At 44.6% G+C, this 23,085-nt stretch overlaps 2 protein-coding genes across 4 annotated transcripts in view; one reads left to right on the top strand and one right to left on the bottom strand.

The window, feature by feature from the left end:
- LOC116740116 (replication termination factor 2) overlaps positions 1-23,085 on the top strand; it is a 44,542-nt gene that overhangs the window by 4,385 nt on the left and 17,072 nt on the right. For all 3 annotated transcript variants that reach the window (XM_032605367.1, XM_032605364.1, XM_032605366.1), the window contains exons 3-5: positions 420-513; positions 2,241-2,380; positions 6,046-6,124. In XM_032605367.1, coding sequence (XP_032461258.1) covers positions 420-513; positions 2,241-2,380; positions 6,046-6,124 — 313 coding nt within the window. The remainder of the gene's footprint in view (positions 1-419; positions 514-2,240; positions 2,381-6,045; positions 6,125-23,085) is intronic.
- On the bottom strand, positions 12,734-21,564 carry LOC116740117 (beta-1,3-galactosyl-O-glycosyl-glycoprotein beta-1,6-N-acetylglucosaminyltransferase 7). Its single transcript, XM_032605369.1, has 3 exons — positions 19,882-21,564; positions 18,854-18,949; positions 12,734-15,047 (listed from the first exon to the last, which is right to left on the bottom strand). The coding sequence occupies exons 1-3, from the start codon at positions 20,849-20,851 to the stop codon at positions 14,824-14,826; spliced, it is 1,290 nt and encodes a 429-aa protein (XP_032461260.1). The 5' UTR covers positions 20,852-21,564; the 3' UTR covers positions 12,734-14,823.

The following is a 23,085-nucleotide window of genomic DNA, read 5'->3' as shown; positions in this document are numbered from 1 at the left end:
AGCTGTGCTGCACGGCCGACAAAAAAGGCAAATTAAGGGTAGCTGCTATTCAGTTCCAGCCTGTTGTTACAGTTCAAGATTGTAGACTGATTCCAGAACATCTGTTTTTTTTTTTTTCTTTTTTTCAGGGAAAGTTGAAAATGTGTACTTTTATATTAAACTTCCCAATTTAAAAAAAGCCTTGTTCAGGTCACATTCAGTCCTCAGACTGCCAGTTTGTAGCCCTTTATTTAAACTAGTTTCTTTCTTTGTATGCTTTGGAAATGGTTGATACAGGATTAAATTTACTTTTTTTTAGGAGTGCAGGGCATTTCTGTTATCAGACGTAAATGACTTTGGATTGTACTCGATTTAGTCTCCTTCCTTTGGGTGAAGGTTGATTATTGCCAGAATGTTTTGACTGATCTTTATTGTTGCAGACTTTACAACAAAGATGCCATCATTGAGTTTTTATTGGACAAGTCTTCTGAAAAGGCTCTTGGGAAGGCAGCCTCTCACATTAAAAGCATTAAGGTAAGACAGGTGATTCTGAAGTGCTCCGGGGCTTTCAGTGGTTAGGGTTTATTTTATAGAATTCATGTAAATTTTAGACTGAACTTGGAAATTTGGAATTCCAGTCCCACCCAGCCACCTAATAAAGGTGTGATTTGGGGCAAGTCACTTGAAGTTCAAACCGGAAGTCCTCACACCCGTACTTCCTGGATTATAAATCTGTTGTGAGTTCATATGTGGGAAAGAACTTCGAAACTGTAGTATACAAGTTTCAAAACTTCGAAACTTGTATATTGTGCTATATAGGTTTTGGGGGGCATTATTTTTATAGTTAAAACTCAGCCACTCGAATTTTGGTTTGGAAGACACTTTTATAGAATTAGAGATTTTTATAGGTGGATAACTATTCAATCATAGTGGTTATCTCCTGCTGATTAGAGGTTCTGAAAGTTCTTTCATAAAAGTGGAAAAACAAGCTTTTTAGTAAAGGAAGTTTGTTGAGAGGACAGAATCTTTCAAATCTGGTCAGTGGGAGAAAAATCAAAGTAGTGAAGAATTTGAGAACCACCAAGCTTGACAGGTGAAAACACTCGCTGTGTATGACATGTTGAGGCCTCATGGCTAGTCAGTGGGGCGCTTAAACTAGATCCAGAGCCCCTGACTCCCAGGCTAAGGCTTTGAGTTTTTTCCTCCTTCTGTTTCTTTTTAAAATTTTTTTATTATTATAATAGGCTTTTTGTTTGAGTTCTCGGGGTAATTACAGAATATGTTTATTTCAGACAAATTAGTGATTCTGAGATGTAGCTGTCGGTAGTGCTGTAGAGGTAACCATGCTGACTGTTGCCAGGGAAGAGAATTCATTTCTCAAAAACCCATAGTAGCATAATTATCTTATCTCAAAAATGTGATTATCACTGAAATTAACTTATACAAGTCTATACTTAAAATACAATATATAATGTATGTGGTTGAACTTTTAATTTTAATGCAAAATTTTTTTTTCCAAGAAATCACAACTGTAAAGACAAAAGGATTCACATAAAACAATGCAAAGGTTATTATTACTGCAGTTAATAGTCCACAGATACTCTGAGCAGAGAACTTGATGAACACACAAGCAGGAAGCCGACCCCGTATGTGGTGGCTTTCCTTTCAAGGTGCTCAGCTGCTCTCTGGAGTGTTGAAATCAAATGGTGTGGTTAAATATGAAGAAATGCTTCTAATGCTGAAGTGGGGCTGTTAAGTCACTCCTTGTAAAACTGAATTTTGAAAACCGGAACAGCTGGATCTTGGAGTGTGACAGTAATCTCCAGCTAATATTCTGCCTTGGACTCATTAGACCATGGCCTCACAGATTTTACCGTCTAGTTATCTGTTAAATAAACGTGGCTGGTCAGTAATATGAACAGCCTCAGTGAGGCTTCATCAGCCAGGGAAGAACGTGTTCCTTTCTGGATGAAACTAATACAAAGCTTTCTTCTCTTAGTGGGGTAAATTCTCATGTCTGAAGTTACTTTGCCTTATATAGCAAAATGCTTGTAAAATAGAAATTAATTATTTGCTAGACAGTGCATTTAAAAAATTTTGTTTTCTATCACAACTTATGGTTTAATTTTATTTCCATGTTAATTGATGTTAAAGGAAAGTAGAAAAAGAGGTTTGGATGGGAAGGGACTAGAATAATAATTAAGGCCAAAGATGATCCATTTGTCAAAGGAACTCTTAAAATATTCATGTTTTTTTCACAGAATGTGACAGAACTGAGGCTTTCTGATAACCCCGCCTGGGAAGGAGATAAAGGAAACACTAAAGGTGACAAACACGATGACCTCCAGCGGGCACGTTTCATCTGCCCTGTTGTGGGCTTGGAGATGAATGGCCGACACAGGTCAGTAATGGACGTGGGCAGATGATGTGGAGTCTGGGTGAGTAATCCCAGTGCTGTTAGGATCTGTGCCGAAGCTTAATAATCACACGGATTTCTTTAAGGTGTCTTTTGGTTTGGGCAGTGCACAAGACCATGTTCATTCCCTACCAGCCACGTGTAACATGGCCTCTTTGTTGTCTGCAGCTTTCTGTTCTTGAGGTTAGGAGAACCTAAAGTAAAGAGGGAGTTTAAAATTTTGTCTTGTGACACTTAAGAGACTTGAGTTGAGTTCTTTGGTCTTCTCCTGTGGGAAAGAAAGTAAAGGACAGATACTTCCCATCAAACAAATCCCATTTCCTTAACAATTGCTTAAAACTCTGCAGTGGAAAACGGTCTTACAGAACGTGTGGTTGATCGGTCAGTGAAAGGCCCGGTTGATGATGATAACTTGCTTTGAATTTGTAGCTAACAGATCCTCTGGCTAGAGCACCAGAAATCTTAAGCTTGAGATTTATATTGCAAATGTAAGTAAGTAAGTATATTTCCCCCTTAAAAAAATACGAACGTCGAGTGCATTAGTAGGTGCCTTTTTATAGGATGTCTCACTTTGCCAAAGCTTTAAACTTCTTTCCCACCATTTAGAAATATCTTTAATAGCTGGTAGTCCAGACTAAATTTCACAAGAGGAATATTCTGGGGAATGAGATTCATGTACCTAATCTTGTCCTACTTTGTGTGTGTGTGTGTGTGTGTGTGTGTGTGTGTGTGTGTGTGTGTGTGTGTGTGTGTGTACGTACACTTTATTTTGAGGTGAAAGTCATAACATTCACAATCTTTTTAAAGTGTATGTTTCAGTGGCATTTAGTACATTCTCAGTGTTGTGCAACCATCACCTCCATCTAGTTCCGGAACATTTTCAGCACCCCAAAGTAAAAACCCCCTACCCATTAAGCAGTCCCTCCCCACGCCCCCTCCCCCCAGCCCCTAGCAGCAAACAATCTGCTTTCTGTCCAGTGGGTTTACCTATTCTGAATATTTCATATAAAATAGAATCACACAATATGTGACCTTTTGTATCTGGCTTCCCACTTCTTTTTAAGAAAACCATGGTTCACCCCCAAAAGAGGAACTTAGCAGAAACAGACTCAACTCTGGTGTCTTGAGCAGGGGTTACCTGTAGCCTGTTGCTCCAGTTGTGGCTTGCCCTGGTTTTTTCCCTTTCATTTGCTGATGAATCTCTTCTCCTTTTTCTCTTCTCGGTTAATTGAGCTTTGCCTGTTTTGGCTTTGCCCTCTTGCTGTTAATAGGGCCTCCACACTAGAAAATTGATTTGGGGGTTAGTTTGTATATTTAATAACGTTTGTATAATAAAGATTTAAGTGTATAGAAAAATAGAAATAGGTTATTGGTATAATAAAAACATTTAGCCTTTGTTTAAAGAAAAACCAGTTCCTAAATCACTAATACTTAGTAAGCATTCATAAAGCAGGTTTTTTTAAGTCCTAAACAACATTTAATGAATATTAGTACAATGTTATTAATTTGGTTTTCATTAGAGCAATCTGCATCTGCTATAATCCCTAGGATTAAAAGTTTCTATGGAGAAATTGGAGAAAGTTTCTATGGTGAAAAGTTTGGAGAAAGTTTCTATGGTGACATTTTTTAGAGGAACATAAGAAGTAAATGTGAGGGGCTTCCCTGGTGGTCCAGTGGCTAAGATGCAGGGGGCCCAGGTTTGATCCCTGGTCGGGGAACTAGATCCCACATGCTGCACTGAAGAGTTCACATGCCGCAGCGAAGATCCCACATGCTGCAACTAAGACCCAGCACAGCCAAATAAAAAAATAAATAAAGAAGTAAATTAAAAAGAAGTAAATTGTGAAAGTGCTTTTTGCACCTTTGCCCCACCCTAGCCTCCAGTGACAGCACTGTTAGCTGTTCGGTGTCTAACGCCCCCTACAGACCTCTGCAACCCCAACACACAACACACTTCCCTGCACCTCTGTAAGAGAGACACAAATAGACATGTATGCTTCCCACCGGCATGGAATCATATTACACATATTTTGTAACCTTATTTTTTTCTACTTCTCTGTCTAATTTAAACATTTTCTTGGCCATACATACAGATTTCCTTATTCTTTTTCTTTTTTTAAATTTATTTGGTTGCATCGGGTCTTAGTTGTGGCAGGCGGGCTTCTTAGTTGCAACTCGCCGGCTCCTTAGTTGTGGCAGACAGGGTCCTCAGTTGCGGCTCACGGGCTCCCCAGCTGTGGCACACGAACTCCTACTTGCAGCATCATGTGGGATCCAATTCCCGGACCAGGGATCGAACCCAGGGCCCCTGCCATGGGAGTATGGAGTCTTAACCACTGTGCCACCAGGGAAGTCCCACCTTATTCTTTTGAATAGCTGTGTAAGAGTTCATATTTATTTAACCAGTCCTCTGTTGATGGGCATTTAGGTGGCTTCCTCTTCTTCCTTGCTGTACTACACAACTTCATAAATACATACTTGTGCGTGTGCACACTTGTGGGCATGTTTCTGTAGGAGAAAGTCTGCAGAGTGATGCTTTACCTCATACTACTGCCCATTGTCCTGAGATGTTGTACCCACCCACCAACAAATGTGCCTGTTTCCTCAGACAGTTTCCAGCTGGATACCTTCAGACTCTTTCATTATTGCCTGATAGGTAAAACACTGTATGTCCTGTTTGAAATGCATTTCTGTAATTAAAAGTAGGGGCTAAGCATCTCTTATGTGTTTTGGCTGTTTATATTTCTCGTCAACTGCATGTTAATGCCCTTTACCCATTTTTCTATATTGTGTACTGTTGCTTTTATAGACCTCTTTGAATATTCATAAACTCTGAACCTCATATGTGTTTAAAATATTTTCTCCCTGAGTTCCTATTCTGTCTTTTGACTTTTTGTGGTGTTTTAAAAAAATGCCTTTATTTATTTTTATTGATAGAGTCTTTTTTCTAAAGGATTATTGCAAGGGGGTAGGAGTGGAACTTTGGCCTATGTTTGTGGTTTTAATTTCAGCACACAAGTTTCTCCTCTCTCTGAAAAGTAGAGCTTTTCCTAAGTGACTAAGAAAACTTTCCTAAGCTGAAATGGCGTAAATCGAAGAAGCAGTTACCCTTAAGACACATCTTGCTAGCAGATGCACAGAATAAATAGGGATAAAGCACAGATGGTCACAGACACAGTTCAAAGCTATGGCAGCTTGACTCTGAGATGCTGGATGTAGTTCCTGTAGAAGGAGCTTGGGGTGCGAGCTGCCTGTATAACAGCTCGCTGCAAAACAAATGCTGAATGCCATTTTTTAGTTTTTGCCATTTTTCATAAAAGGAGAAATCCACTTTGGATTTCTTTCCGTTAGCGAAAATAGGTACTAATGTAGGTCTTTCGTAAAAATGAAGTGGCGTAAGGCAGACTTTCAGAAAGCGGGGTGTGTGTGTGTGTGTGTGTGTGTGTGTGTGTGTGTGTGTGTGTGTGTGTTTTAAGTACTTTATTTATTTAGGACACACTGAATTTTTTTTTTGATGGAATCAAATATAACCATTTTTTTCTTTGAGGTTCTTGGCCTTTGTGTAAACAAAACAAATGTTAATTGATAATGTGGGTAATGATTTTTAAATTGTTATTTAAGTCATTCTCCATGTTGGATTATTTCTCCAGATTTTGTTTCCTGCGGTGCTGTGGTTGCGTGTTTTCTGAACGAGCCCTGAAAGAGATAAAAGCAGAAGTTTGTCACACGGTGAGTTGTTGACATACATCATTTGCTCCTTCCCAGTAGCTGAAGAAATCAGATGGTTTGGGGTCCCCCCTCCATGTGTCATTTCAGCATCTTTCAATTCTTTCTGAAACATGAATCTAATTAGTTGCTTCTCTGCTTAAAACCTTTCTACTCCCGTCCTTGCCGGAAGTAGAGACTGAGACCGCCTCTTGTGACGTGTCCCTGACCGCCTGTCCTCTCCTGTGCCTTTGTCCCCTCCACCGTGACTTGCCAGCGGGAGGGGTCCTGCTCCCCGAACCTTAGTTCCGGAGCCATTGCTTCCTGTGTGAACCTTGCTGCTGTCTCCTTCCCTGTTCCCTGGGCACCTTATTATCCTACTGATCTCATCACAGTGTAATTGCTAGTTAGGTGGTGCTTTCCCTACTGGACCATGAGAGTTTCTTCTTCTAGCTCTTTTTTTTTTTTTTTTAAGACTTTATATTTTTTCGAGCAGCTTTAGGTGCACAGCAAAATTAAGAGGAAAGTAAGGGGTTTCCCCTGTATCCTCTACCCTCACACGTGCCTCCCCCATTATCAGCATCCCCCCCAGAGCGGTGTACTCGTTCCAGATAGTGAGCCTACGTTGACACCCCATCATCACCCACATCCCCTTTACATTAGGGTTCACTCGTGGTGCTGTACATTCTGTGGGTTTGGACAAGTATATAATGACGTGTATCCATCATTATAGCCTCACGTGGTGTATCTTCGCTGCCCTCGTGATCCCGTGCTCCGCCTGTGAGTGTTTGAGAGCGAGGGCAAAGCTCGTCCATCCTTCACCCCGCCAGCCTTGTTCTCCCCAGCGCAGGTCGCACGTCCCCAGTAGACGCCCTCGGGAGTGAGCAAACCCATCACGTGGGGGCGCGCCTGCTCAGCTCACGCGAGGGCGGTACTGAGGGCTTTGCCCTCACGGGGTTGCTGCTGCAGCCCAGGATGTCCGTGTCTGGGTGTTCCGCCGGTCCGTGGGGAGCCTGGCATTTACTTTAATGTCATGGATACCAACAACTCCTGGCTGCATTTTCACCCACATTAATTCTGCTTGGATTTCCTTAGGCCTCCCGGTACTGTTTCTCCCTGTTGTGAATTATTCTTTGATCCAGTAGCTATCGTGGAACAGCTGCCATGGGCAGTACCGTCCTAGGCACGTGGGGTGGCGTACATTGTAGATAAGATTGATCCAGTCCCTGCCTTCATGGGACCCACATTCCAGTTGGAGAGAGAGACACTCAGGTAACCGAACAAGGCAGTACCGCTTGTGACAGCTGCCAGGAAGGAAGCGCAGAGGGTGAGGTGCCGGAGGGCGAGAGGCCCCCTCAGCGGGGGTTGGCGGGGGCGCCTCTGGGGCCTTGAGCTAAGACCCGAGGGTGAACAGCAGCCAGCCGAGCGAGGTCTGAGCCAAAGCTCAGAAGTGGCGGAGGACTTCGTTAGTTGAAGGAGCAGAGAGTGCGGTGGACAGTGGGGACAGGAGAGAAGTAGATGAGGTTGAGGGTGAGGCAGGGGCCACCTTCTGTAGGGCCCAGGTGGCCGCGCTGGGGCTTGTGGATTTTACCCTAAGAGCAGTGGGAAGCTGGGGACAGCTTTCGGCCAGGCCGGATGTACTTTAGTTTCAGAACGATTTCTCTGTAAAGAAGTCAGACGTGGAGGAGGATACGCTCAAATGTGATTCCATTTATTTGAGACTCAAAGACAGACAAAAGATGATTGGTAGTGAAGAAGTCAGGGAGGGGCGTGGAGTTGTTTCCAGTTTGGGGTGATTACGGATCAAGCCATCAGAGAATTTGGAATCTGTCTCATTAAGCTTTTGCCAAAAAAAGAGGAATTCAAAGAATGCACTGAGGAATTGATTCATGTCGTTTATTGTCCAGTATTTATTATGTCTCCTGTGTTCACGACGATGCTACAGGTGTTCCCAGGGAGGATGGGATGTGAAGGAATCAGTGCCTGTGCTCAAGGAGACTGCAGTCGTGCAGGAATCAGGTTACATGAAAAATCATATTTTGTTTTGTTTTTTGAGGCCAGTTGCCAAGTGGATGTAAGGATGCTACTGGAGTTGAAGGGCCAGAGAACTTTCTGGCTGTGCTGGTGAGAAATGGCTTTATGGGAGGAGACATTTGTTAGGCCTTGAAGGCAGAGCGTGTTCTCACGGGTCAGGCTTTCCCAGAGAGGGGGACATGGCTGCGGGTGTAGGCGAGTTGGTGTGAGGGCTCCACAGACAGGACGCCAGACGCCCCAGTGGGACATTGCACAGCAGGACGGTGGCTCCCGTTCTGGCGCACCTTCTGCCTGTGTGCCTGCCTGCCTTGCGGAGAAAGTCTCCGTTTGGTCCTTGGATGGTTTCAATACATCTCACTGAGCTCCCAGGAGAGAGCGGACCTTACGCTCAGAGCTTTGGCAGGCAGGGCCTCGAGAGATATGTTTGTGTTCTCTGCATTTTTATGCTTTCTTTACATTTATGGCAAGGGGTACTGTTTTTATACATATGGTATGAATATAAAGTCAACATTTAAAGTAAATTTAAGTAAAAACAATGGGTAGCTTTTTTTTTTTTTGCGGTACGCGGGCCTCTCACTGTTGTGGCCTCTCCCGTTGTGGAGCACAGGCTCCGGCCATGGCTCACGGGCCCAGCCGCTCTGCGGCATCTGGGATCTTCCCGGACCGGGGCACGAACCTGTGTCCCCTGCATCGGCAGGCGGACTCTCAACCACTGCGCCACCAAGGAAGCCCAACAATGGGTAGCTTTAACGAAAAATATTAAGATATTGACGGTACCTTAGGCAGGGGAACACCTGAAGTTTGAGAGACGCCCTTATCAGTGATGGTGGGTGCGCTGTGGGCAAAGGGAATGTGTGGGAGAGGAGAGCAGCTGTCACAGTCAGGGGAGGAAGTGCCGGGGCAGCCTGTGAAGATGGGGCCTCAAGATGTAGTCCTGCCCCAGCCGCTCAGGAGCAGGGAGAGGCCAGAGATGTGAGTCAGACTGCTGGCGGAAGCTCTGAGTGCCAGGCAGAGGGGCAGCTCGGGGGGCGTGCAGCAGGCGGCCCTTGACGCCTTTGCAGCAGCACAGCGCCTGGGGAGCAGCGGGGTGTAGGTCTGTGCAGTATGGGCAGAGGGAAAAGACTAAACAAGAGCAAGAATCTGACAGCAGGTGAGGAAAAGGAGCCTGAGAGAGAAGTATCGTGAGGGAAACGGCTCAGCTGGCCTGGGCTTCCTGCGAGCAGGAAAGGAACCTCGCTCGCATTTGTTCTGTGTCCAACTGTGTGCGTGTTTTCACAAATAGTGCGCAAGGCGTTGTCTGAGTGTTAGACACATCCGCAGGCACACTGAGGAAATTTACTTGAAAGGATATAAATATGAGAAGGTGGGAAATGAAGCTGAAATTTATTAAAGCAGCCAAGTGTCCTGAATCAGTGGTTCCCAACCCAGGCTGCAGAATCCCCACAGTGGTTTGCTAAGTTCCCACTCCCGACCTCAGACCCCTCGTGAGAATCTTCAGGGTTAGTGTGGAGCCCACACGGAGTTCCACTTTTATATAAGCTCCCAGAATAATTCTAAGGGGCAGGCAGGTCTGGGGGACTCGGGGATCGAAAGCAGTCAGGCTTCTTTCCCTGACCCACAGGGATAGCTTTCTTAGATTGGCATGCAATTGTCCTCTTCATTGGCTGACCTCAGGCATCCATAAGCATCTTGACGGACTTGAAGCAGAATAAGAGTGTCTGCTCACAGCTCTGCAGAGAAGTTGATTTTATTTCATGGAAGTGCAACATTGCAAGGGAACTCTGAAATCATTTTGTTGGTGTCTGGGAACAAAGTGCTAGTAAACGTCTGAAAGTCTACGTAGAGCGCTTCAAGGGAAAGGAAGGAAGTAGGAGGAAAGGGGAAGCAACTGCATCAGGATTGCGCAAGAAGCCAAGACCAGTTGAGGACCGGACACCGGCTCCTCCAGCCTCCTAATGGGGGCTGCCAGGGCTGTTGAGACCACCTGCAGTCAAGACAGGACCCTGGCTGGAGTCCAGGAACACCTCAGGGACAAAATTCTCTTAAAAATAAATCTGTTATCAGAAGAGTAATATTTTACTCTTTTCACTTGTATAATCTCCTTAAAAATTGCCTTTGCAACGTAGCTAGATTGAATACTCTGCGTATTAGTTTGCTAGGGCTGCCATAACCAGGTACCACAAACTGGGTGACTTAACAGAAATTTATTTTCTTACAGTTCTGGAGGCTAGAAGTCTGCAGTCACGATGCTGGCTGGGTTGGTTCTTCCTGAGGGCAGTGAGGGGAGGATCTGTTCCAGACCTGTCTGCCTGAGTTGTCGGTGGCCGCTTCTCCCTGTGTCTGTTCATATTGTCTTCGCTCTGTGGAGTTTGTCCCTGTGTCCAAATTTCCCCTTTTTATAGGGACACCAGTCGGGTTGGATTAGGGCCCACACTAGTGACTGCACCTTAACTAATTGCACCTGCAGAAGGTGACATTCTGACATACTGGGGATTAGGACCTCGACATTTGCCGGGGCCGGGGGAGCATAATTCAACCGATAACACTATACAATTTAGAAAATCAGAGCATGGGACAGTCAGTCAGTGGCACACTTGAGTGGGAGTCATTTATTCGGGCACTCACAGGACCGACATTGAGAGCCTGATATATATCAGTTTTGGTTCACACATCAGCACTGGCTGGCTTGGGAGTATAAATCACTTCACCTCTCTGGGCTTCAGATTCTAGTATGTAAAACAAAGGAATTGTAGTAAATTTTTGGACGCTTTCCTTTTAGACCTAAATTCCAAACAATGACATTTTTAAATGAAGAAAAAATCCAGTGACAAATTCGTATACTGTCATTAGGAATCAAGCTCGTACTTCTAATTTCAAGTCTCCAAAGTTTAGTAATACTAAGTATATCAGTCAAGGTTGGCTACGTCCTGTAACAAACAGCCCCCCAATTCCAGTGGCTAATAACGGTGAGAGCTCCTGGTTAGGCAGCTTTCTTTTAAGGGAAACTCAAGGACTCAGGCTTCTTCTGTCTTGTAGGTCTGACCTCCTCTGGTGTTTAGAGTATTCTCCGTTCAGTTGGCTGATGGGAACAGAGAAGGAAGCATCTAGCTTAGGAGGTTTTTATGGGCCAGGCCTACTTAATGCTTCTGTTCACATTCCATTGGCCAGAACTCAGTCACGTGACCACAGCTACATGCAGGAGCCTGGGGATTATAGTCTAGCTAGACGCCCAGGAAGAAGAGGTGAACAGGAGCCACTTCTGCCAAACTAGCAAAAGGAAGAGTGATGGCGCAGTTTCAGGAGCTGTAGTGCGTCATGAAAATGTGAATGAGGGAAGATAAGGCCACAGTGTCAAAGTCTAAAGCAAATATTTTCATGTTTTACGTAATGTCTGAAATTTAGAGGAACCAACATCATAAGAACAGTGTCAGGGACTTCCCTGGCGGTCCAGTAGTTAAGACCGCACTTCCACTGCAGTGGGCACGGGTTCAATCCCTGGTCAGGGAACTAAGATCCTGCATGCTGCGCGGCACGGCCAAAGGAAAAAAACAAAAAAAGGAAGACACCTTCCCATGGAAACAGAAAGGAATAAACAAGTAAACAGACACGATAGAATGTGATATTTAAAAAAAAAAAAAAAAAACGAACAGTGTCAGGAACCTCCGTGATACTGAGGGTGTGCACGTTCTCTGCTTTTCCCTGTGTAGTTCCATCGACATTTGGCTTTTCAGTTCCCTAGAAGAGACTCCAGGTTTTGAAGTAGCTCTGGTTCTGTGTCTAAAACACATGGTGTGCACACTTGATTTCAGTAAACAGAGTCCAAAGAGATGTAGTTGCTAGGTTTCTTTGTTTTCACTGTCAGCAAAGCACCAGCCGAAAAATTAGTTGTATTCCCCACTATGTTCTTCCCTTCTTGTAATAAGAAGAAACACATTGGAGTAATCACAGGTTGCAAAATAAATGATGTGCTTGTTACTCAAAACACGGTCCATGGTCCTGCAAATATTGACATCGCCTGGGAGGTTTTTGTATTTTTGTTTTTTAAGAAATGCAGACTCGCAGGCCCCTCCCCAGACCTGCAGAATCAGAAACCGCATTTTAACAAGAGCCCCAGGGCACTTGTATGCACAGTAAAGCTTGAGAAGCTGATCTGGGTGTTAGAGGTGTGGGCAGCAGTATTTGACTTGCTAGCCTTCTGGCTTCATTTATTGAGGCTTTGTGACAGGTGAGCGCGGTGTGGGGATATTTTAAAGTCAGAAGCGAAACAAAAATTTACACTTGTATACCTTTTGTTTGTTTGTTTTGAGTACTTGTCATGGAGGGGGTGGAGTGGAAAGGGGAGAAAATAAGGAAGGAGGTCTCTTCAAAAGCGGTTGGCAGGGCTTCCCTGGTGGCGCAGTGGTTGGGAGTCCGCCTGCCGATGCAGAGGACGTGGGTTCGTGCCCCGGTCTGGGAGGATCCCACGTGCCGCGGAGCGGCTGGGCCCGTGAGCCATGGCCGCTGGGCCTGCGCGTCGGGAGCCTGTGCTTCGCAGCGGGAGAGGCCACGGCAGTGAGAGGCCCGCGTAACACAAAAAAAAAAAAAAAAAGCGGTTGGCAAATTCTCCTGTTCAGGCCCAGCCTCCTTCACGCTTTTCCTTTCTACTGTCTTTATGGTCTTTGTGAATATTAAGCCTCAAGAAATCATATACAGCACAGGCAGCTGTAAACTTCTACATGAAAGAAAAATACAATAGAAAAATTGAACAGTAGACTGCGTGTTAGCGAGAAGGTTCTGTTCCCCAGAAAGTTAGAGGAATCATCCCAGTATCCCTGATATCCTCCAGTTTGCCTTTAAGTTACAGTCTGTAGCAATGTATTTCAGACGTGTTTTACATACGATTTAATTTTGTTCTTTTACTTCATGAATGAGAACAGTCAGAGGCTGAGTCAGGGTAGAGAGAGCAGCGGCTTCTCGCTGGTTCTGATCCCCACGGAGCCTGCTGCTTTACCTTGGCCTCCCTGGCCTGTCCCCTGACGCTCCACCGAAACCCAGCTTGTGCTTCCCTGAATCTCATGCTGCTTCATTCCACCGTGCCTTTTAGTTAGTTTATTATTTTTATTTTATCTCACTGTTACTGAAAGGATTCACTGAGATGACTTCTTCCATTATAATGTTTGAGCCCTCTGAGGGTAGGTATGTGTTTGAATTTGGGTTCGTTGAGTTGACATTGAAATGAAATGAAGGAAGGCTTATCTTTTAAGTAATTTGAAAAGATGTAAGCTTCTCCTTTATTTTTTATTTTATTTAATTTTAAAAATGCAATGGGGTGTGCACTTACTTGCAAATGAGTTGTGATGAAACGTAAGGGACATGATTGTGGTGAACCTGAGCTTTCGGAACAGCCAGTCGGAACATGGCCGTGAGCTGTATGTCTGCCTGTGAGCAGGGAGGCTGCACCGAGCTGTCTGGGGCTCTCATGCCCTTCTCTGACGGTCTTAACCCTCTACTGTGTGTTCTCCCTGGGATTACGTATCTTTGGGGAAGAAATGTTTGTTTAAACAGAGATTTTAATATGCTGTGGGTAGCTTGGGTTTGATTTGTGGGCTGTGCTTTCAGAGCCTCTTTTCCTTCTATGTAGTTTTCGTCCTTTTCAAGGGCTATTTTCATTGAGTGGATTTCATTTCATTTCTCTGTTTGGGAAGCATCAGTTCACTGAGGGGTTATACTTCGCCCTTGAATTATACATTTATTTATTTAGTGTCCTCTCCTGTGGTTCCTGCTTTTCCTTTATTTTAGTTGTTTTAAGTTGTGCTATTTAATAGTTGTATATTTCCAGCCTTGTATGATGCCGTGAGCTCTTTTTTAGAATGAGAGTATATTAAAAGTCCTCGACAAAACAACAAAGATTCGCGGACTTTTGGCAGACCTGAATCTGTGAGTAGAGAGAATTAAGACCATTCATGCCTTTGACCTGTGCTGTTCTGTATGGTAATCATCAGCCACATGTGACTATTTAGATTTCAATTAATTAAAATTTTAAAAGTTAAGGTTCACTTACAGCCACTGCAGCCACGTTTCAGATGCCCGGCTCTCCCCGTGGTTGTGTCTGGTATCAGACTGTGCAGACGTAGACCACTGCATCATCACAGCTGCACGGCTGCAGGGACCTAGGGCGGCCTTTGTAGGAAGTTGTGTTTCAACTCCAGAATTTTATTTTACCCAAAGGAAATAGACTCTTCCATGCTTTTCTAGGATTTCCAGAACAAAGTTACATTGTTCCCAGCCAGAGATAAGCATATTTTCTCCCATTTTCTGTGGGAGTTTGTTCTTTTTTAGAATCTCATCCACAGTAGTATATCTTTACGACAAGATATGTTCTTATTCTGACCTGAGCCTGAATCTAAGTGTTTGGGGGACTTTGATTTTCAGCAGCTGTTAAGTGAGGCAGTCGAGCCTCCAGGTCACTTACCCAGTCACCAGTGGGACTTTGAGTTATTTTTTCTCTTGTGATTTCTTTCTCAAAGCCGTAAAAGTGGCCTATAATCAATAGCAGAGTCTTGTTGGTAGCACGCTTCTAAACTCATTTCAGGACTAACTTGTGTCAAGGAATTATTTTCCCATTCTTTTTGGTTGAATGTTCTCTGATTTCAAGTTAGGGAAACAGAATTATACCAGTAAGAAAGCAAACATTCTCTATAACTTCCAGCTCAGCGGTTCAATTTCATATGAAAATGACTCTCCCGTTTGAAATGCCAGTGTGGTTCCACAGGGACCTCCGCCTGCCCTAGAACTTTAAGTCTGTGCCACCGCTCCAAGCATGAGACCACAAGAGGCTCGGTCGAGTCAAACTGGTTGGCAAACAAAGAAGGTGATTGAATGATCCAGGGCAAGTCTCCTGGTCCATACACACAGGCGTCCTGGACATAGTGGCCTGCAAAGGGAACACAGAAACTTAGCTGCCTTTGTTTCCTCATCAGTTTACATCCACGTGGAAAAGTGATGCACTTCTAAGGTCATCTGTAAGGCCTCTCTGCTTCATGCCAGTTCAGATTAAATGGGGTTTCCATGATCGCTTTGACAGGGGCTTTTATGTTGAATTTTGAATTCATGATGGAAGGGAAGCTTTCATTTGTTTGGTTAGTGATTTCTGAAATGTTTAATGGCTACTTTAGGTGAATACTGTAGAATTTTAGCTAGTCATGAGCACGAGGGGGAAGTAACAGCCATCATTTGCCAGATAACACCTAAGTTCTGATAGCTGCTCTTTTAAGTTCCATGAACTTTTCAACTATTTTCCTCGGTTGTGGGTAGTTCATAAGAGTTGTGTTGGTTTTAACAACCAACACAATGCTTCAGCCTTCTATTGGTTCAACCTTCTTTTGGTTTTGCAGAGTGAGTTTGATATAAATAAAAGTAATTAAAATTGGAATTCTAGTTTGAATCCAGTACTGATTGGACTCCTTCGAGGTGAACTCAGTAGCACGTTTTATGTGTCTGACACTGTGCTTGACTCTTCCTACTCTTTTTTTTTTTTTTGCGGTACGCGGGCCTCTCACTGTTGTGGCCTCTCCCGTTGCGGAGCACAGGCTCAGCCGCTCTGCAGCATGTGGGATCCTCCCGGACTGGGGCACGAACCCGTGTCCCCTGCATCGGCAGGCGGACTCTCAACCACTGCGCCACCAGGGAAGCCCCCTCCTACTCTATTTTAATCCTCCCACCAACACTGGGAGGTGGTTTCTGTCATCACCTTCAGTTTGGAGAGGCAGGAGTGCTCAGTTTGCGTGTAAGGGAAATTTCTGTTCATTTTGGAGACCTTGCTCTTTTCTCTGCTCAGTGCTGCCATGCTCTCTCCCCTCTGCTGATACTGTAATCCTACTTCCAGAAACTTATCTTAAGGAAATATTATTTAAAAGGGTTGGAACTGCATGCATAGAAATGTCCAGTGTTGTTTGTAAGACTGAAAAAAATCAAAAGGAATCTTTTCCCCGCCAAGCGTGCATTCGTGTAGTGAAGGGCCTAGAACTGGCCCATGGTGAGCATCGTATGCGTGAAAGCTGTTATCATGATCAGAATCTTTTTAACTGATAGACTCGTGGTGCAGTGTCACAGAATCTCAGTAGTATTACATTTAACCAGTTGAAAGTGTAAGTATGAAGATAGTATGAAAAGCTTAGGACGTAGTGAAAGAGGAATCAACTGCTCCTTGACCGTAACTGCATGCTCTGTAGCTTATGTACGTACGAACTGGAAGGGAACACAAATAAATGGAACGTTGTCAGAATTGCGTTAATGCTGTTTCGGTGATTAAAAATAAACAAACTCTTTGTTGCTGATAGCAATGGGATGGCTCTGCACTGTGTGCAGAGCTGGGCCATATGCTCCCCCAGTGGCGTGGCATCAGGCAGCCGCACCTGGTTTGAGACCCAGCTCTGCCACTGCCTTTGCCACTTCCTGTGCCACGTCCTGTGACTCTGGGAGTGACCTCACTTCTCCGAGTCTGGGGTTCCTCGTCTGTAAAGTGTGCATAATGATAGTTTCTACCTGCAGATCGCTGTGAGCATCGACAGCAGGCCCAGAGCCGGGTTCCAGAAGGGTTTACCACAGACCCTGCAACAGTGCTTGGCCTAAGTCGGGACTGACTGAATGCTGGCCAGGGTTGGCCCTGTACTACTGCTTTGCTAGTAGAACCATTTGCACAGTGAAGCTAGTGATGGCAAGAACTTTCTGAAGTGTTTACTTGTAGGGAATAATGATTCTCGTTAAGACTCACAGTGACTAGGTTTTCTTGCAAACATTATTAAAATACTCAGATTTTGCTACTCTAAGAATTTGGAATCACTTTATCATTGACAGCCACAACCCTTCATGACATTTTTTTTTTTTTTTGCGGTACGCGGGCCTCTCACTGTTGTGGCCTCTCCCGTTGCGGAGCACAGGCTCCGGACACGCAGGCTCAGCGGCCATGGCTCACGGGCCCAGCCGCTCCGCGGCATGTGGGATCTTCCCGGACCGGGGCACGAACCCGTGTCCCTTGCATTGGCAGGCGGACTCTCAACCACTGCGCCACCAGGGAAGCCCCATGACATCTTATATACCATTGGTGAATCACTTTTTCAGGAAGAATCTGAGCCTCTCCTTTTCTGAGCATTTATCCGCCAGTCCTGTCAACCCCTGTGAGCCACTTACTGTCTGAAGAAAGGCCAGGGTTGTTTGTTAGTCTGTCGTTTAACTGTTACCTTCTTTCTATGTGACTATCCCCCTAGCTGAATCATATCTACCTTTTAAAAAATACTAGAAAATTATTCCAGTCCTTCTGACCTGGTACCTGTTCAGGAGGATGGCTGTGCACATGGCAGGGGGAATTGTTTGTCTTTGAACTGTTCTGGTATTAGATTTTCCATTTTTTGTTTGTCCACAACCTGTTTCTTTTAGGTCAGTCTTTAAATCAGCTTGGAAACTGGGCGAACCTAGTTTATTTTGCATTATCTGATATACTGTATTCAGACCCGAGGACTGTACCCAGATGCCTTGTGAAAAAAGGTTATGTATCTCTGCAGTAGCTCCCGTGGTGGTTAGGGAGCTGCTTGTAGACAGACAGCGCAGGGCCCAGGTATCCCTGGAGAGCACGTGCTCTGCCGGAGCCGCCTTCACACACGGCTTTGCTCCAGTCTTCCCGTGTTCTCTGTCCACCACCAGCTGTGGCCCCAGAGACGTCAAGCACGCTCTGTTTTCCTTCCCCGGAGTACACCAGAGAACTTGCCATCTTTCTACTGGACTCGTCCGTATCATGCTGCGAATTGTCTATCATCCATCGTTTCCTCCCTGAGACTGTCTGCTCACCCTGGGGGTTCAGGGGTGCAGAGCGCCGGCCCCAGAGAGGAAGCACGGATAACTTCCCGGGAGCCAAGTTCTAGCTCTTCGACTCCGGAGGTGTTTTCCCCGAACCGATGCACCTGAGAGCTGCTCTGCAGCCAGCTAGTTCTCTTCCAGACTCTTCACAGAACAGAGATGTCCTCTCCTCCACCCCAGATCTGGCTTTTGTGTATTGCCCTGGTCACTAAAGCCTCTGGCACACAAGACAAAGGGGCAAAAGAATTCACAGTCCCTCAGGGAGAATCTCCTGAGGGCAAAGCAAAGAGACCTTTTTTTAGCAAGAACTGCGTAAGAAGTATGGGGGCAGCTGGCTGACCCCACCAAGGAGCATATACCTGTGTTACTCAGGCGTCTGTTCTAGTAAAGAGACCCAGGGAGACAGAGAACTCATTTTAAATAAATGTTAGGGTTTGAATTCTAGGAGCAGGTGGGACAAGCCAGATAGCTCATGTGTTTTCATCTTAAAACTTTAAAAGTTGCAGCCCTGTTGTGTGTTCACTTTGTGAAAATTTATCGACTCAAATACTTAGAATTTGTCTACTTCTCTGTCTGGATATTATAATTCAAAGGAAAGTTTTTTAAAAATTGACACCGTGCTAGTTGGATCGTCACTAATTCTTCCAGATTGCAGTAAACATGACTGTCAGTCTTCTCCCACTGTTTTCGAGGCAGCAGTTGTACAGTTTTTATAAAATTTGAAGCCGTTTTGTGGCTTGGGTTTTGTTTTTATTTTTGTTTTGGCCACGCTGTGTGGCTTGCAGGATCTCAGTTCCCAGACCAGGTACTGAACCCGGGCCCCGGCAGTGAAAGCCCAGAATCCTAACCACTAGGCCACCAGGGAACCCCCGTGGGTTTTGTTTTTACCTTTGCAGCCATCATGAACAGTTCCCTCCTTGTTTTTCCATTTAATGGCTCGAACGTTTCCTTCCCATCCAGTGTTTGGGGTGGAACCTGGAGCATCTAAGGGAAAGGACGTGCGGGCATACAGTGAGCAGATGAAGGGGAAGCCCAGCCTCATTCCGAATGCATGTTCTCATCTGATGAAAGGCTAACGCTTCTGGGGGCGGGGTGTGTGCTGCCCCTGTGGTAGTATCAGGGTGGAGCGAGGTCCCGTATTCCGTCTTTGTGCTTAGATTTCACTTTTCATCCCTTCCACCATCCCTAGTAACTCACCTAGTATTGACAACGTGTTATGTTGGGTTTCTTTGGATCGCGTTTTCTCCGCAACAGCTCTCTGGGGGTGATTTGAAAGGATTTTCAGTGGATGTGAGAGGTTTTAAAAAGCTCCTAACCCATTTCTGCTGGATTTCATTGTTTGCACTGTCGCCTGGACTGACTGATTCACTTAGCTGTTCAAGCTTGAAGCCACATTCGCAATAAGAGCCAATCAGCTTTATAGAAAGAGCAAATAAGCCCATTTAAAGCACTGCATCAGATTTCCCTCTACCTCTAAGAAAACCTATCTGAAGTATCATATTAGCCACAAACAAAATTACTAGTTTTAATATTTTCCATTCTTAACGAGCCCCTAGCACGATACCTGGCACTAGTAGGTATCCAGCAGTATCTAATAAGTGAAGGAAGAAAGGAAGAACTTTCCAAAGATCTGTGCTCAGAAGTTTCAAAGGGCTCTATGTGAGGAGTGCTGGTACTTCCTTCTGGAGAGGGAGCAAAAGCAGCCAGCCTGATGTGGGAACACGGCGCTCTCTCGGCAAACCTCAGATCCCTAAAAGCAAAGACCCTCCTGGACTACCCCAGTGGAAGGTCTTACAGAACGCAGAGCTGTTTACCAAGGCAAAGAGCCGAAATAGAAAGAATCTTCAGTTAAGGACACACTTCTCCTGTTGTTGCCCCTGGCCTGAACAGACACTGTTTTGCTGGATTGTTCTTACCTTTCAGTCGGTTCAGAGTTACCCAGTAATGTCGCTCTGGGCCGTGGATGTCTTTAGACCACCGAAGCATGTCTTTTGCGCGGGTGTCTGTTAGTACAAACTCCACAAACTTCCTTGTTAGTACATAGTAAGCACTTCCAAAATAAATTGTTAAGTTATGGGGTGGTTCATCTTTGAATCTTTCATTTGGAGGTACATAGATATCTTCTTCAGGGGTGAATTCGGAATGGCTTTGACTCGTCTTGGATTTAATGTTTGGTGGCTGGATTACTCCAGGAGTTATATTTTTATCATTCCATTTGCTTCTGATGTAGTGTATGATTTCTCTGTTAGTTTTGATTGGAAAATCCTGTCCACAAAGATTAATGACGTAGTTCCATTGAAATTTGGAATGGACTAGATCTTTCATACAATTAATATCTGCCTGTAGTCTCCTAAAGCCAGTGTGAGCCATTTTCTCTCTCGTTGATGAAATAAAAATATTTTCAAAACAATTAACCAGGGATTGCACAGCAGTCTTATACTTCTTGGGGGCCTTTTCATCAGCATGAATACAGTAAACATTTTGAGGCACATAAATAGCTCTGAGAAGCTGCGCGAACATAGCCAGCTCCTTATGAATAGTTATAACATATGCCAAAGGGAAGGTGCCCTCTTCTGCAGACAGGGGTCTGGTTAGGAAATACAGCTCCTGGGCTATCCTGGAACAATTTCCTGGTCTGTGTAAATGAGCAAGTATTTCAGATCCATGAGGGTTTTTACAGAATTTTGCAATTTGGGGAGCCACCTCTTTCCCTTCAAACAAAGCCGAACACAGTTCATCTGGATAAAAGCCACATTCCACTACTGCTGGGTAGGTGGGTTCCTCCTCTGGTTCCTCAGGAGCTGGATTCCTTAAATAAAGAAAAATGAAGACGCAAATGGCTACGCACACGAGAAGACCTGGCTTTGTGGCTCGCAGCTGGCTCATGTTTTGAGCTCCAGTCGCCTTCTTATTACCATGGTTTGAAATGTTTTCCTCTAAGCTTCCTAAAAGAACAACAGGCAGAATTTAGGGTGTTGTTAACTCTATCCACCCCCCGTCCCTGCTAACTCTATTGGTGTACACGTATTTAAAGTGTATGATTTGATCAGTTTTTATATATGTGTATACTCATGAAACTGTCACCACAGTCATGATAACAATCATTTCTTTTACCCCTAGAAGTTTTCTTGGACCCCTTTTACTCCATCCTCCTTCCACCATTGTCTCTGGGCAATCACTCATATGCTCTTGTCACTGTAGACTAGTTGGCATATTCTACAGTTTTATATAAACAAAGTTATACGTATGTACTTTTTTGCCTGGATTTTTTTTCACTTAGGATAATGATTTTAAGATTTCATCCACATCACTGCATTTATCACCATTTTTCCCTTTTTATTGTTGAGCAATATTCCATGAAATGGACGAGCCACAATCTGTTTATCTGTTCATCTGTTGAAGGACACTGAAGTTGCTTCTAGTTTTAGGATATTACAGGATGCTGTAAGCATTTGTGCACAAGTCTTTGTGTAGACCTTTGTTTTTGTGTCTCTGGGGTAAATACCTAAGAGTGAAATGGCTGGCTCGCATACAGGTATATGTTTAACTTCTTAAGAAATTGCCAGGTTTTTTTCCCAAAGTGGGTGTGCCATTTTACATTCCCACCAGCAGTGTATGAGAGCTCCATTTACTGTACATCCTCACCAACACTCGGTACGGTCAATTTAAAAAACTTTACCCAGTCTAATAGGTGCATAGTGGTAATTCATTTTGGTTTAACTTTGCATTTCCCTGATGACTAATTTTCGTGTGTTATTGCCCTTTTATTGGCAGATAAAAATCTCAAATATTTATTTTGGACATAGATACTGTCGTGTTCTGCGTTATTCAGAATTTATCTTACGCCATTATTCTGTATCGTGTTATGAGAATATATCTTTCCAATAAAGAAAACAACAAATCAAGAGAAATTTTGCGATCACATAATTCAACTTGTTGAAATGAGTTTATGAATTGTTTTTAGAGAAGGCTTCAGTGATTAAAAACAAGATATCTTTATCTAATAAAATTATTTGACAATAATTTAGTTTCCTCTCTTGAACTCTACAGAGATGCATGAAGAAGTATTTTAATTAATTAATTATTATTGGCATGCAAAGACCATCCTTTGGAATTTAGGGAAGAAAATTGATCAGGTAAAATGTCTATATTGTTAGTAGTTTTTTCCCTTGTTTATGAATTTTGTCTCTAGGTTTCTGTAAAAAGTCACATCGTAGGGGCTTCCCTGGTGGCGCAGTGGTTGAGAGTCCGCCTGCCGATGCAGGGGACGCGGGTTCGTGCCCCGGTCTGGGAGGATCCCACATGCCGCGGAGCGGCTGGGCCCGTGAGCCATGGCCGCTGAGCCTGCGCGTCCGGAGCCTGTCCTCCGCAGCGGGAGAGGCCACAACAGTGAGAGGCCCGCGTAAAAAAAAAAAAAAAAAAAAGTCACATCGTTGCTTGTTCCTACTTCCTATTTTAAAAAAAAATACTTATTTGTTTTATTTTTGGCTGCGTCGGGTCTTAGGTGTGGCACGAGGGCTCCAGAGTGCATGGGCTCTGTAGTTGTGGCGCGTGGGCTCTCTGTTGTAGCCCTTGCGCTCAGTAGTTGCAGCGTGTGGGCTTAGTTGCCCCACAGCGTGTGAGATCTTAGTTCCCCGACCAGGGATCGAACTCGCGTCCCCTGCATTGGAAGGCAGATTCTTAACCCCTGGACCACCAGGGAAGTCCCCCTACTTCCTGTTTTTAAAAACCCATTTACTGGGACTTCCCTGGTGGCACAGTTGTTGAGAGTCCGCCTGCCGATGCAGGGGACACGGGTTCATACCCTGGTCTGGGAAGATCCCAAGTGCCACGGAGCGGCTGGGCCCGTGAGCCATGGCCGCTGAGCCTGCGCATCCGGAGCCTGTGCTCCGCAACGGGAGAGGCCACAACAGCGAGAGGCCCACATACCGTAGAAAAAGAAAAAAAAAGAATTTTGGTGAAAGGTAAACCATGTACCATAGTTGGTTACATTTTCTCCTGTGTTTAGCTTTTGCATGGGAAGGGGGTTTGGGGGGTTTTTTGGTTTGTTGTCTTGGTTGTTGGTTTTAAGCTTATGGTCGAAGTGTAAAACATGCTGGTCTCATCACAGAAATGTTAGC

Source organism: Phocoena sinus, chromosome 15 (assembly GCF_008692025.1).
Source record: "Phocoena sinus isolate mPhoSin1 chromosome 15, mPhoSin1.pri, whole genome shotgun sequence".
Classification (NCBI taxonomy): domain Eukaryota; kingdom Metazoa; phylum Chordata; class Mammalia; order Artiodactyla; family Phocoenidae; genus Phocoena; species Phocoena sinus.
This window is presented reverse-complemented; position numbering and strand designations above follow the sequence as displayed.